This window comes from Danio rerio, chromosome 20, assembly GCF_049306965.1.
Source record: "Danio rerio strain Tuebingen ecotype United States chromosome 20, GRCz12tu, whole genome shotgun sequence".
In the NCBI taxonomy this organism is placed as follows: Eukaryota; Metazoa; Chordata; class Actinopteri; order Cypriniformes; family Danionidae; genus Danio; species Danio rerio.
The window spans coordinates 10525534-10539711 of NC_133195.1; the positions used below are offsets into that span (position 1 = coordinate 10525534).

A 14178-nucleotide genomic window follows, 5' to 3' on the forward strand; every position below is an offset into this window, starting at 1 on the left:
GCTTCTCATTTGTGCAACACCTAAGTACTACACACCATATAGTACATTTAAAACAGTATGCGAGCCGAGAAGTTTGTCCAAATTTATAGGCTGCGTCCAAAACAGCCTACTACTCAGTAGGTTTTGCATTTAAATTTAAATGTACTACTTGGCTGTTAGAAAAGTAGGTTCTATACAGTATGAATGTAAAAAGTATGAATGAAATTCGAATGTACTACATCTGCCATTTTGTTATGGTCAAGTGACCTACCTGCATCAGTTTCTTCGCTTCACTCCATTCATAAATTTTCTTGCGGGGCATCATGGTATAGTGCAGCGTGCATGGGATACGCACTACCTATCTTGCCAGAAGTTGTAAGTCATCCGGGTACTTCTTCCATACTGATTTTCGAATTCTATGAATTCGCACATAATACACTGATTTTAGTATACTATATAGTATGGAAGTATGTGATTTTGCACGCAGCGATAGTATTCGATGACCTATATAGATGACCTATTACTTCTGTTAAGATTCTGAAGTGTGCATTCGATGGACAATAAGCCATTCCATAATACACCGTGAGAAAATTCATGAATGGAAGGGAAGCGACGCCAAAGAGCATAGAATCACCAAGAGGCGACACTCTAGTGCAATTTGGGAAACAGCCACTACTCAACAGCATATTTTAAATCTGTAAAATAAACTATTAAAAGTGCTGATGATTGTGATAGTATGCGCTGTATTGTCTTTCAGGTTGTATCTCAGCTTTAATGCGCTTTTTAAATAAATAAATAAAAAACAAAGCAGCTGCTTGCTATCGCAACAACAATAAGATCCAATGGACAGCCGACCGCTTGCACTCCAAAATGGTGGAATCCGAGGCTGTTGCTGGGCGCTGCTGTTGCAATGGAACATTATATTGAGTGTCACCTCTTGGTCATTCTAAGCTCTTTGGCAACGCAACTGACATGGGAAGGTCATGTGATCAAGACAAAAAGGCGGATGTAGTATGTTCCAGTTTTATTCAAACTCACATTCATGCTATATAGAACGTATTTTTTCTAACAGTTGTGTAGTACATTTAAAATGCAGAACCTACAGTAGTAGGCAATTTCGGATGCAGCCTTGCTTTTTCAATTGATGTGCTTGAGCTCAAACACTTTCACTGGCTAAGCTGTGGTATTGGTTGGGCTATTACATTTCCCACCCTGTATTCATTCACTCATTCACTCATTCATTCATTCATTCATTTTCTTTCCGGCTTAGTCGCTTTCAGTGGTGTAAAGTAACTAATTACAAATACTCAAATTATAGAAATTGAGTAGTTTTTCTCAGGAAGTGTACTTTACTAAGTAGTTTTATAATTGTGCACTTTAACTTTCCCTTGAGTACATTTTTAATGCAGTATCTGTACTTTTACTCCACAACTTTACTTTAACCTGCAGTCACTACTTTATTATTTCCTGTCTATGGGGATTAGAAAAATCAGAACCTGTAATTTCTGTCCAATCAAATCAAACATAGAAGGTACATCGCCTCATAATGAACTACCTCGAGACATGAGCGCTTTAAAATTGCGAATGGCGCAGTACGCGTAAGTTTGTTTACTGTCTGCCTTGTTTGTTTTATTTTCTGCCTAGAGCAACATTGTAGCACATTTTTGACCAAGACTATTTTCCTCTCAGGAACAAATAGTTATCCTATCCTCTCCTTCTTGCTGTGGGGGGATTGTGAAACCCACTAAGCCACTGTGACACCCTCTTCGTGTTTCAATTGATATTAAATTTTGTCAAATTTCTAATATGAAAAAGGATATTTCAAAGTCTTTCACAATACCTTTAAAGTTCTACTGGAGAAAAAAAAATGTTCCTAAATCTTGAATAACAATAGAGTGAGTAAAGTATCTTTTATTTGGTGAAAACTACTAATGAATGCCCTAATTCAATGATTTTTATTTTTATTTTTTTTTACATTTGACCAAAAATGGTCTAAAAAATTAAAACTTCACTAACAATTTGTCAAAGTAACCAATGGAGTGTGCTCCTGTTTAGTAATTCACAAGGCAGAACTGTCATTTGCTCAACCTTTACAACAAAATGTCGTCCACTATACGTGTTGACGATTAAAGCGAGAAAGTAAAAAAAAATCATTTTGAAAACGAAAAGCATTGATTTTATTTTTTTGCTGTTTGAAACAACTAACACTCATTTGGGGGATGGTGGGTCTCTAGTGGGGGGGTCTTTGGAACGACCGCTGGCAAACGCTATGGATGAGCTCACCGGGGGCGTTGGTTGGACCAGGGGGAGAGCCCACCAAGCCATGCCCGGACAGAGACCACTCTCTCCGGCATGACCCGCGCCTGGAGGGGGGGTAGCGCGTCCCTGGGTTTCGCTGACCTGCCGTCGAGATTTCGATAACAGACTCAAATGAAGGACTTAGTGCAATTTTCGATTTCGCGGTTGAACGAACCAGGGGTCTAACGAGGGCCCCGTTGCCCCAAAACAAGCGTTCAAACCCGGGCAAACCAAGTGCGCGCTGCTGCCCTGGTCCTACCAAGGACCCAGGCCTCAATGGCCAGCAAAGCTACCCCAAAACAAGCGTTCAAACCCGGGCAAACCAAGTGGGCGCTGCTGCCCTGGTCCTACCAAGGACCCAGGCCTCAATGGCCAGCAAAGCTACCCCAAAACAAGCGTTCAAATCCGGGCAAACCAAATGCGCACTGCTGCCCTGGTCCTTCCAAGGACCCAGGCCTCATTGGCCAGCAAAGCTACCCCAAAACAAGCGTTCAAACCCGGGCAAACCAAGTGGGCGCTGCTGCCCTGGTCCTTCCAAGGACCCAGGCCTCAATGGCCAGCAAAGCTACCCCAAAACAAGCGTTCAAACCCGGGCAAACCAAGTGGGCGCTGCTGCCCTGGTCCTACCAAGGACCCAGGCCTCAATGGCCAGCAAAGCTACCCCAAAACAAGCGTTCAAACCCGGGCAAACCAAGTGGGCGCTGCTGCCCTGGTCCTACCAAGGACCCAGGCCTCAATGGCCAGCAAAGCTACCCCAAAACAAGCGTTCAAATCCGGGCAAACCAAGTGGGCGCTGCTGCCCTGGTCCTTCCAAGGACCCAGGCCTCAATGGCCAGCAAAGCTACCCCAAAACAAGCGTTCAAACCCGGGCAAACCAAGTGGGCGCTGCTGCCCTGGTCCTACCAAGGACCCAGGCCTCATTGGCCAGCAAAGCTACCCCAAAACAAGCGTTCAAACCCGGGCAAACCAAGTGGGCGCTGCTGCCCTGGTCCTACCAAGGACCCAGGCCTCAATGGCCAGCAAAACTACCCCAAAACAAGCGTTCAAATCCGGGCAAACCAAGTGCGCACTGCTGCCCTGGTCCTTCCAAGGACCCAGGCCTCAATGGCCAGCAAAGCTACCCCAAAACAAGCGTTCAAACCCGGGCAAACCAAGTGGGCGCTGCTGCCCTGGTCCTACCAAGGACCCAGGCCTCAATGGCCAGCAAAACTACCCCAAAACAAGCGTTCAAATCCGGGCAAACCAAGTGCGCACTGCTGCCCTGGTCCTTCCAAGGACCCAGGCCTCAATGGCCAGCAAAGCTACCCCAAAACAAGCGTTCAAACCCGGGCAAACCAAGTGGGCGCTGCTGCCCTGGTCCTACCAAGGACCCAGGCCTCAATGGCCAGCAAAACTACCCCAAAACAAGCGTTCAAATCCGGGCAAACCAAGTGCGCACTGCTGCCCTGGTCCTTCCAAGTACCCAGGCCTCATTGGCCAGCAAAGCTACCCCAAAACAAGCGGTCAAATCCGGGCAAACCAAATGCGCACTGCTGCCCTGGTCCTTCCAAGGACCCAGGCCTCATTGGCCAGCAAAGCTACCCCAAAACAAGCGTTCAAATCCGGGCAAACCAAGTGGGCTGAACAAAATGGGAGTCAGGGGTCCATGGCAGTCCACCGCGCGCAAAGGCCTATTTGGGTCACCAACGGTAAGCGATGGGTCAGAAAGAGCCAGGGGGGGGGGGTGTCTTTGGTGATCAGTGCTTGCCCGGGATAAGTGAGGGTGTATTGGGCAGAGAGCGCGTGACATGAAGCCTCGGAGGCCAATGGTTCACCAGCGGCACCATTTACGCACCAGCTGAGACCTAAGTGCGCTCACCGGGGGCGTTGGTTGGACCAGGGGAAGAGCCCACCAAGCAATGCCCGGAAAGAGACCACTCTCTCCGGCATGACCCGCGCCTGGAGGGGGGGTAGCGCGTCCCTAGGTTTCGCTGACCTGCCGTCGAGTTTTCGATAACAGACACAAATGAAGGACTTAGTGCAATTTTCGATTTCGCGGTTGAACGAACCAGGGGTCTAAAGAGGGGCCCGTTGCCCCAAAACAAGCGTTCAAACCCGGGCAAACCAAGTGGGCGCTGCTGCCCTGGTCCTACCAAGGACCCAGGCCTCAATGGCCAGCAAAGCTACCCCAAAACAAGCGTTCAAACCCGGGCAAACCAAGTGGGCGCTGCTGCCCTGGTCCTACCAAGGACCCAGGCCTCAATGGCCAGCAAAGCTACCCCAAAACAAGCGTTCAAACCCGGGCAAACCAAGTGGGCGCTGCTGCCCTGGTCCTACCAAGGACCCAGGCCTCAATGGCCAGCAAAACTACCCCAAAACAAGCGTTCAAATCCGGGCAAACCAAGTGCGCACTGCTGCCCTGGTCCTTCCAAGGACCCAGGCCTCAATGGCCAGCAAAACTACCCCAAAACAAGCGTTCAAATCCGGGCAAACCAAGTGCGCGCTGCTGCCCTGGTCCTTCCAAGGACCCAGGCCTCAATGGCCAGCAAAGCTACCCCAAAACAAGCGTTCAAACCCGGGCAAACCAAGTGGGCGCTGCTGCCCTGGTCCTACCAAGGACCCAGGCCTCAATGGCCAGCAAAGCTACCTTAAAACAAGCGTTCAAACCCGGGCAAACCAAGTGGGCGCTGCTGCCCTGGTCCTACCAAGGACCCAGGCCTCAATGGCCAGCAAAACTACCCCAAAACAAGCGTTCAAACCCGGGCAAACCAAGTGGGCGCTGCTGCCCTGGTCCTACCAAGGACCCAGGCCTCAATGGCCAGCAAAACTACCCCAAAACAAGCGTTCAAACCCGGGCAAACCAAGTGGGCGCTGCTGCCCTGGTCCTACCAAGGACCCAGGCCTCAATGGCCAGCAAAGCTGCCCGAAAACAAGCGTTCAAACCCGGGCAAGGCCAGTGGGCTGGACACCATGGGAGTCGGGGGGTCCACGGGAGTCAAGGGTCCATGTCTGAGCTACTAACCCGTCTCCCAGCGTCAGTCACCCCGCAGCAAACATAAGACCCCATCGCTGACGGGGGCTAGAACGACGTGCGGCTGGTGCCCCATACACGAGCCCAGGGCCGGTGGTGACCCATTCACAAACCCAAAGACCGATTGGGCCACCAGCGGTACGTCTTGGCCAGTTGGGTCACCAGCAGCACGTCTGTCTGATCCATGCGGTTTGTAGGAGTTAGTGTCCCCGGGCTTAATAGTGGGGTGCCCGGGCACGGCTGGTGATTAGGTGCAAATCTAGGGGGTCCTTTGGAACCAGCGCTCGCCGCCGGAGAGTGCGTGTACCTCGGGCAGAGCGTGCAGGGCACGGCCCCCCCCCCCAACGCTGGATCTCAGAGGCCCCAGGCCAGGGAGAGGGGCCGGGCTCGCTCCATAAGAAGGGTGCGTGTGCCTCGGGCAGAGCGCGCAAGGCACAGGCCCCCCCCACCGCTGGATCTCATAGGCCCCAGGCCAGGGAGAGGGGCCGGGCTCGCTCCCCAAGAAGGGTGCGTGTGCCTCGGGCAGAGCGCGCAAGGCACAGCCCCCCCCCACCGCTGGATCTCAGAGGCCCCAGGCCAGGGAGAGGGGCCGGGCTCGCTCCCCAAGAAGGGTGCGTGTGCCTCGGGCAGAGCGCGCAAGGCACAGGCCCCCCCCACCGCTGGATCTCAGAGGCCCCAGGCCAGGGAGAGGGGCCGGGCTCGCTCCCCAAGAAGGGTGCGTGTGCCTCGGGCAGAGCGCGCAAGGCACAGCCCCCCCCCCCCCCACCGCTGGATCTCAGAGGCCCCAGGCCAGGGAGAGGGGCCGGGCTCGCTCCCCAAGAAGGGTGCGTGTGCCTCGGGCAGAGCGCGCAAGGCACAGCCCCCCCCCCACCGCTGGATCTCAGAGGCCCCAGGCCAGGGAGAGGGGCCGGGCTCGCTCCCCAAGAAGGGTGCGTGTGCCTCGGGCAGAGCGCGCAAGGCACAGCCCCCCCCCCACCGCTGGATCTCAGAGGCCCCAGGCCAGGGAGAGGGGCCGGGCTCGCTCCCCAAGAAGGGTGCGTGTGCCTCGGGCAGAGCGCGCAAGGCACAGGCCCCCCCCCACCGCTGGATCTCAGAGGCCCCAGGCCAGGGAGAGGGGCCGGGCTCGCTCCCCAAGAAGGGTGCGTGTGCCTCGGGCAGAGCGCGCAAGGCACAGCCCCCCCCCCACCGCTGGATCTCATAGGCCCCAGGCCAGGGAGAGGGGCCGGGCTCGCTCCCCAAGAAGGGTGCGTGTACCTCGGGCAGAGCGCGCAAGGCACAGGCCCCCCCCACCGCTGGATCTCATAGGCCCCAGGCCAGGGAGAGGGGCCGGGCTCGCTCCCCAAGAAGGGTGCGTGTACCCCGGGCAGAGCGCGCGGGGCACAGGCCTCCCCAACGCTGGATCTCATAGGCCCCAGGCCAGGGAGAGGGGCCGGGCTCGCTCCCCAAGAAGGGTGCGTGTACCCCGGGCAGAGCGCGCGGGGCACAGGCCTCCCCAACGCTGGATCTCATAGGCCCCAGGCCAGGGAGAGGGGCCGGGCTCGCTCCCCAAGAAGGGTGCGTGTACCCCGGGCAGAGCGCGCGGGGCACAGGCCTCCCCGACGCTGGATCTCAGAGGCCCCATCAATGGTTCACCAGCGGCTCCATCAATGGTTCACCAGCGGCACATTCTTACGCATCTAGCGCCAAAGGTCCAACAGGAATACGTTATGCCTGGCGCTCACCGGGGCTTTGGTTAGACCCAGGCCCGAGCCCACCAAACCATGCCCGACGGGAGACCACCCTTCCCGGCCTGCTTGTCGGGACGTCCCGCGCCTGGAGGTTTTTGCCCGACACCCACAATCTCTGACCTGCCATCAGGGTTTCGGGAAAGGCGAAAAAATATGGACTTAGTCTCTGGCAGTCCAGTCGCCAGACCCCACGGTGACTGATCGATAGGAGCTAGTGTGGCGCCCCAGGGGCTAGGCCCCCACCCAGGCCCCCCAAAGCACCAATGGGGTCGGCCTCTATGGGTGTGGCAGATCCTCCCCGTCCTGGGCGCTCTATCAGGGAGGCGTGGGGGTGTCCCTCCGCACACAGCGCCCCCCCTTCCCGCCCCGATCTGTGGGTAAAGGACCCAGATGGCCCGTCTGGCTAAATGACCCAGAGCTTGTCTGCTGCTCAGCCTGCCCGCCAGCCCGCCCCCCTGGACTCCGTTTCCCCCGCGCCGATACTCGGCCCGTGCCCCCGCCCCACGCCCCTCGCCCTGCGAGGGCTGGGGGATGTTCGGTGGGTTCGGTCGAGTCACCCGGCGCCGTGAATCGAGGCCCCAGGGGCAGCGTAGGGAACGAGCTGGTGTGGGCTTCGATTCTACCCCGGCCCGAGTGTGTGCGTCTGCATCCCGTCCGTCCGCCCGCAACGCCGCCCACCCCCTGGGTTTATCCTTGCTGGCTCCCGGCTGACCCCCACCCCGCCTACCCTGCTCCCGGGGGAGTGAGGGTGGTTGGTTGGGAGGGGAAGCTAATGGACTCCGGCGAGGTGAAACGTGCCAGGGTCAGTGGTGCCGGGGTTACGGGCTGTCTGGACCCCCCTTTCGATGGTTGGTGCGTATCCCATGTTGGTTGTAGCAGGTCACAAAAGCTCCCGCGGCTGGCGCGTGTGGAGCTGCCCCCCCCCCCGATGGGGCTCAAACAATCAATCCCCTTTTTGGGGTGGAAAAAGTGAACGTGAATGGCTGTGGAAAAGCTCCCGCTGGCCAGAACAGCAAAATGAAGGGGGGGATAGGGAGTGAGGTGGGACACCCCTTCCCCAACTCGAGTCGTGACAAGAGAGAGAGGTGTCGAACCGCTGACCGGGGCAACGATGAAGGGGCGGTGGGGTGAATTGTTTAACGGGACACCCCCTCTGGTTCCTTTGGAAAGGGGGGAAGGGAGTGAGGTGGACACCCCTCTCCCCCCTACTTGAGAAGTCGTAACAAAAGAAGGCTTGAACCGAATGGATCTCCGTAGGGCATCGGCTTACACCTCCTGGTGCGGGGGGGTGTCCTTCCCCTTTAAGAAATACGGGTCCACCAACGTCATGACGCGGAAGTGGACGCCGCCTCCGGCCGCTTATTAACCGCCGCACGTGGCGTGCGGGCCCCTTTCCCCCTCTGCATTGGCTCTGGCACGGTCATGGCTGAATGTGCCCTATGCTTCAACGTCTACAGCCGGCTTGCGCCTCACCTGACGGCCGTTCACAAGGTGGCCAACTCGGACGAGAAGCGGCTGCTTCTCGCGCTGGCCGCCGGCCGCGTGGACACGCGGAAGACACCGTGCCCGGTCCCGGGATGTCGCCGGACGCCAGCCCGCCTAGACAGGCACTTGAGGCAGCACGCGGAGCTCTCGACCTCGGGAAGGAAAGAGGCTATGGGGAGGGCGAAACGCCGGAAAGTAGCTCGGGAGTTGCAGTGGCTGAGGTCCACCCAGCCTGCAATCCCTGTCGTGTCCCAGCTAGCATCGTCCTCCGAGGGGGAGCGGGACTCGGAGGACCCAGAGGCCGGCCGCCCGTGCGCCGACCGCGGCTGCAGGCGCGCCACCGAGCGCATACAGGCTCAGCTCACGGACCTGGGGAAACAGGTTACCAAGATGCGGTCCACCCTGCTCCAGATCACACGCCTCTACCGGGAGCTGAGGAAGGGAGAAGGGGGGAGAAGGAGGAGGAAGCGGGCGAGGAGAACCAGGTCGCCTCCTGCACCACCGGCTCCCGGGCGAGGCGCGGCCGGAGGTCCGACGCCCCCCGAGCCTCCGGAGGCTTTGGAACCCTACCCGTTCCCGGACCACGTCCCCGCGCTGAGTTGAGTATATTTCAGGCACGTCACTGTCGCTCTGCTGGCTGTGTGCCTTCGGGGAAGTTGACTCTTGGTTGTGCTCGTTCCACAGACCTTCTCTTGGGGGAGTTCGAAGGGTACCAACTGGGCAGCGAGCCCACCCCCCGCCTGCGGAACAACGTCACTTCGAAGCTGGGGAGAATCAAAGCCTTCCTTGGTTACATGGCCAGGGGCACCGCGGAGCCAGGGGACTTCCTCTTCCTCAACCAACCAGCCCGAATCCGAGCGTGGGCCGCCCGGCTAGGTCAGACGCGCATGGCCGAGCCCACCAGGCAGCACTACCTGAAGAACGTGGCTCAGTTCCTAGACTACCTCTCGGAGACGCCGCCGGCCGCCTGTCAGCTCTCCAGCACGGCTCTGGTTCTGATTCGAAGGGAGGTCAGAGCCCTCATCCGCGGCATACGCCGGCGTGTCGTCGTGCACGAGGTAAGGACCAAGCAGGCGAAGGAAACCCAACTGATCCCCAAGGCCAGCCTGGTGCGCTGTCACCGGACCGCTGGGAGGAAAATTCCCGCCCTGCTAGGTAAGCAAGCCCTTCCGCCGTTCCAGCGATTCCCCCTGTTCGTTCTTCCGGGGCACCAACAGCCCTTGGTTCATCCAGCCACGTCTGTCTGCCCCTCTCCCCCGCGAATGGGACTCATTCGGGGGGGAAGGGGGGCAGACCGACGTGGCTGGATGAACCAACAGCTGCTGGTGGCCCGGAGAGGAATTGTGCGTTTCTTCTTCAGGGGCACCAGCAGTCCATGAACTGCTGGTGCCCCTGAAGAAGAAACGCACAATTCCTCTCCGGGCCACCAGCAGCTGTTGTTTGAGCTGCTGGCGCCCCGGAGAACAAGTCACCAGCAGCCAAGAGCTGTTGGTGACCCAGAAAGGAAATAGAACCGTCGGTGGTCTAATCTGTCTAATGTCCTTCACCAGATAGCCTCGAATCCAACCCAAGCACTAGGCAACAGTGGCGCTTCTATGGCTTTCTGACTGGCTACCTAACCTCCATCTCTGGGCACCGCTGTGGAGTCTTCCAGAATCTCACAATCCAGGAGGTTGAAGAGGCCTCCAGAAGCCCCGACGAGTCTGCTTATGTCATTAACGTGAGTATGGCGCAAGTAAGGTGGGGGTCACCAGTAGCATGCTCTCTCACTCACTCACTCACTCACTCACTCACTCACTGCTTGTTCTCTGATGGCAGATTACCACTCACAAAACAAACAGAGCCTTTGGGGCGGCTCAGCTGTCCCTAAACAGGGAGGAATACAGCTGGTTCCGCAGGTTTTTGGCGCTGCGGGCTGGTCTCCCCGGAGGGAGCCAGGCTACCTATTTCTTTTTCACTTCCAGAGCCAGTCCTTGTCGGACCCTGAACAAGTACTTTCAGTCTGCTTGGCTCAGTATGGGCCTTCCAGGCAAACCCACCTTTACTGACGTACGCACTGCGATCGCAACTCATGTGAGTAGGCATTGTGACGCCCCTGTAACTACCAGCGGCGGCTTCTATCCTAATCAAGCTTCTGTCTCTCTCCGACGCAGGCAAAGAATGCACACTCTTCAGAGGATCGCCGCAAGGTGGCGCAATTCATGTGCCATGACACTTCAACCTCAGATAAGTTCTACGCACTTCACCTCGGACCTCTCCAAGCACGCGAGCGCCGCAGACTCTTTGAAAGGGCCCTGGTGGAGGAGGAGGAGGAGGAGGAGGAGGATGGGGAGGCAGCGGGCACTGAAAGCCCCCCGCGGAAAGGGCGCAAGAGGACGGAGACTTCCGTCTCTCCCCTGGTAAAAATCACATTCTCTTTGGCGTGGACAGCAGAACGTGTGGCATTGGCTAACTTCCCTTTATGTGTCTCTTTTCCAGGAGGGAACCAGCAGGAGGACGCTGCCATGGCGCCCTGCCAAAGGGAAAAGCCAGGGCGCTCGCCCGCTCGAACAAACAGAAGACTCTGAATCGTCCTGAATAAATATTGTACAACTTAACGGTCAAATGGTGTTCAGTGTCTTCATTATTCCTTTTATTTATTATCTGTGTGGTAAAAGTAAATTCAGTGGGGACAAAAATGAGCCCTGTCTTCTTAGTTCAACGCTGTATGCCTGCTGCGTCCAGGTCCTGCCTTGGCTACGTTCCGATTGGGACAGATTAGCCCTAACTTGTGTGTTAAAAGTGTCACGTGGGATGCCCTCGTCCAGGTTCTGCCTTGGCTACGTTCCAATTGGGACAAACTATCCCTGCCTTGAGTGTTAAAAGTGACTCGCGGGACGCCCCCGTCCAGGTTCAGCCTTGGTTGATAGCTCATAGGGAGAATGAATCCCTTTTCCAGCACAAGGGGGTGATGGGCTGGACAAATCTGTCCAGGTCTGCAAATGCTTTGAACGCCCAGAAGGCCTTGAGTCCAATTCTGTATATTAGCAAGCTTCTCCCGGGACAGCTCGGTCCTTAGAGATGCATGAATAGGTCAGGACAGGGCAGCTGTGGAGTGGAGGTTAACTTTATGGAGAAAGTGAACAACAGCGAATACTAATTCTGGCTATTTTCAGAGATGTGTCTAAGCTGTTTCAGAGCTGATCAAAACCTGCATGGGGCAGTAAAAAAGAGTCTGACAGTCTCTGCTGAGCCGAGATGAAAAGAGCCAACCACCAGGGTAAAAATATCACAAAGAACCAAATATCTCTTCTGTTCAGCCTGACATGCACACCTGTCTGAGCTGCGGTTTAGGGTGTTCACGCTTACAAGCTGCACACTTCACAGACACACACACACACACACACACACACATGCTGAGAAGCTTGTACTCTATGGCAGCTGCTGACAGATGAGAATAAGGACTGATGGAAGCAGAGATGCTGCGAATGAAGAAGGATGGCAAACTTAACTGTGTTTGAGCAGCTACAATGAACAATCATGAGCTGATAAACACAATCAAAGGTAGCAAATCAGAAAGCAGCCTTCTGAATCATCCATTCCACAAATATAATTGTTTATAATTGTCATCCACTCATGCCTGGACACTTTTTAAACCGTATCTGCTACTAATTCAAATCATATTCATGAAGCATTTAAAATATGCATAGAAATTCCAACAGGAATGACAAATGTCTGTTACTCAGGATGCATGTGGGGTCTTAAAAAGTCTTAAAGAGTCCTTATGCATTAAAAAAAGGTCATATTGTGGTCTCCAACAACAGGCTGATATGCATGCAAGGTCAAAAACATTGTCTTATAATATGGATTAATTTTTACCTAATTATCCCAACAATTCTCTTATGATTTGTTCATTGATTAATTTGTTCCCAAACCCCTCCTTAGCGAAATGCTAATCTGCGCTGATTGGTCCAATGACCCTATTGTTGCTGGGTCGATTGTGTTCAACGCGAGAATCGCCCACCACGGCTTATCAACATTGTTAAAGTAGTCAGAGTACAGAGTATATGTGTGAGGCTAACGTAGGAGTGCATTAAAGTAATGCAGTTTAACCATGAGACCATTAACCATTAATCCGCACAGTGGCAAAAGCTGATCTATTTTGAAACTTGACTGCTGCACGTGTGTAGGAACAGCTGATGGTGGCCATAGCAATGACAAACTGCAGAGCATCACAAGCTCAAAAAAGCATTTATATAAAGAGTTAACCAGACAAGCCACGTGGAGCAGTTACAAGTAACTAAACACAATTAAATACACATTTTGCAAGCTAGAGAAAACAAGGAAGAAACTGATCATGAACTGTATACTGCAAAGTTCCTGTCAAGCTCTGTCAAAGTCCCATACATCCATAGTCTTTCCTGACCTTTTCTTTAACTAGTGGCCGACAAATCCTCTGTTGTAAGCGTGTAGATTTCTGAAGCACAAGTCAGAAAAATGACAGGATCACAGTACAAGGCTAAATATAAACGTCAAGCACTAACTTTATACAGCCTCATCTTTAGGTGGGGAAAATAACACTAACTTTCCCTCACACTTCAGAGCACAATGTCTACACGACATGATTCAAACGGGATCTGCCACAGTGTTTGTCTTCTTTTTCTTTCTACAGTGTTTGTGGCCGGGGGTTTTAATTTTCCCGGGTCTGTGCGCACAACAAATAGGCAGGCAGGGCTTGAGTTGCATATTGACATCACACCGACACAACAAAAGATTTGTGACCCTGATGATTCATTTAAACCACTTTGAGTCGACTCTTTTATAGATGAATCAATACTTTTTAAACATACTGCACTTTCAGATTCAAGCCTTAGCTGGATATTTCACTTCACTTAAAGCGGTGTTACACACTGCATGGAAGGTCATTTTTAAAAACCCATAACAGGGACTCTTTAAATAAAAATAAATAAATAAATAAACTATAGGCCCTAAAAAGTCTTATGCTCATTAAAATGTTATCTTGTAGGTCTTAAATAATTGTAAACTGGGGGGGAGGTGGAGGGGGGTGTTTGGCAAGTCGGAGCACTCACTCTGGTCCCTCGGGCTCTGTGATTGGTTGTGGAAATTGGCAATCCAAATTCTGGACATTGCAACCTGCAGAGCCTGGAAAGTTTAAAAAAAGTTTTCTGTGTATTTATAGCCCATAAGTAAGGACACTGACCAGGGGCTATTTCATAAAACTGGTTAAGAAAAGCAGGTATTAAAGTCAAAAGCCTGACTTCAATGAGCTGAACTAAACGTCCACGATTAAATTGGTTCCATAATAGCAAGTTGAAGATCATTTGATCTGACTAGTCTGATTTCAGTTTAAATAATCAAGATAACTGCTCGTGCACGTTTCGGTCGTGAAACCTTAAAAGTCGAGCATAGATACATCGATTATGTTGTGTGCTACCATGGCAACTTAGAGAACTGAAAGAGCTCAGAAATGAGACACAGCTGTTCACAGCGAGTGAGCCGCGAAACTGCAAACTGTTCAATAAGCTACATTTGTAGCAATATATTTTTAAATGTATGCTATTATTTAGGCCTATTAACATGAAATTAAATATTTGTTATAAAACATAGTAATTGTGCTTGACCGCGCGCATGTGAGAGAGATGATTTGCGCTTACTGCCAATTGTTGCTTGCAAGGAAAA

At 53.7% G+C, this 14178-nt stretch overlaps 2 protein-coding genes across 2 annotated transcripts in view; one reads left to right on the top strand and one right to left on the bottom strand.

Moving 5' to 3' along the window:
- Positions 1-14178, bottom strand: part of LOC137488617 (uncharacterized protein C14orf132) — a 74874-nt gene that overhangs the window by 12812 nt on the left and 47884 nt on the right. The window lies entirely within an intron of this gene.
- Positions 8454-11104, top strand: LOC137488604 (uncharacterized). The gene is made up of 4 exons (XM_073933889.1): positions 8454-9654; positions 10050-10219; positions 10318-10898; positions 10978-11104. Exons 1-4 carry the CDS (start codon positions 8454-8456, stop codon positions 11078-11080), a joined length of 2055 nt encoding a protein of 684 aa, XP_073789990.1. The 3' UTR covers positions 11081-11104.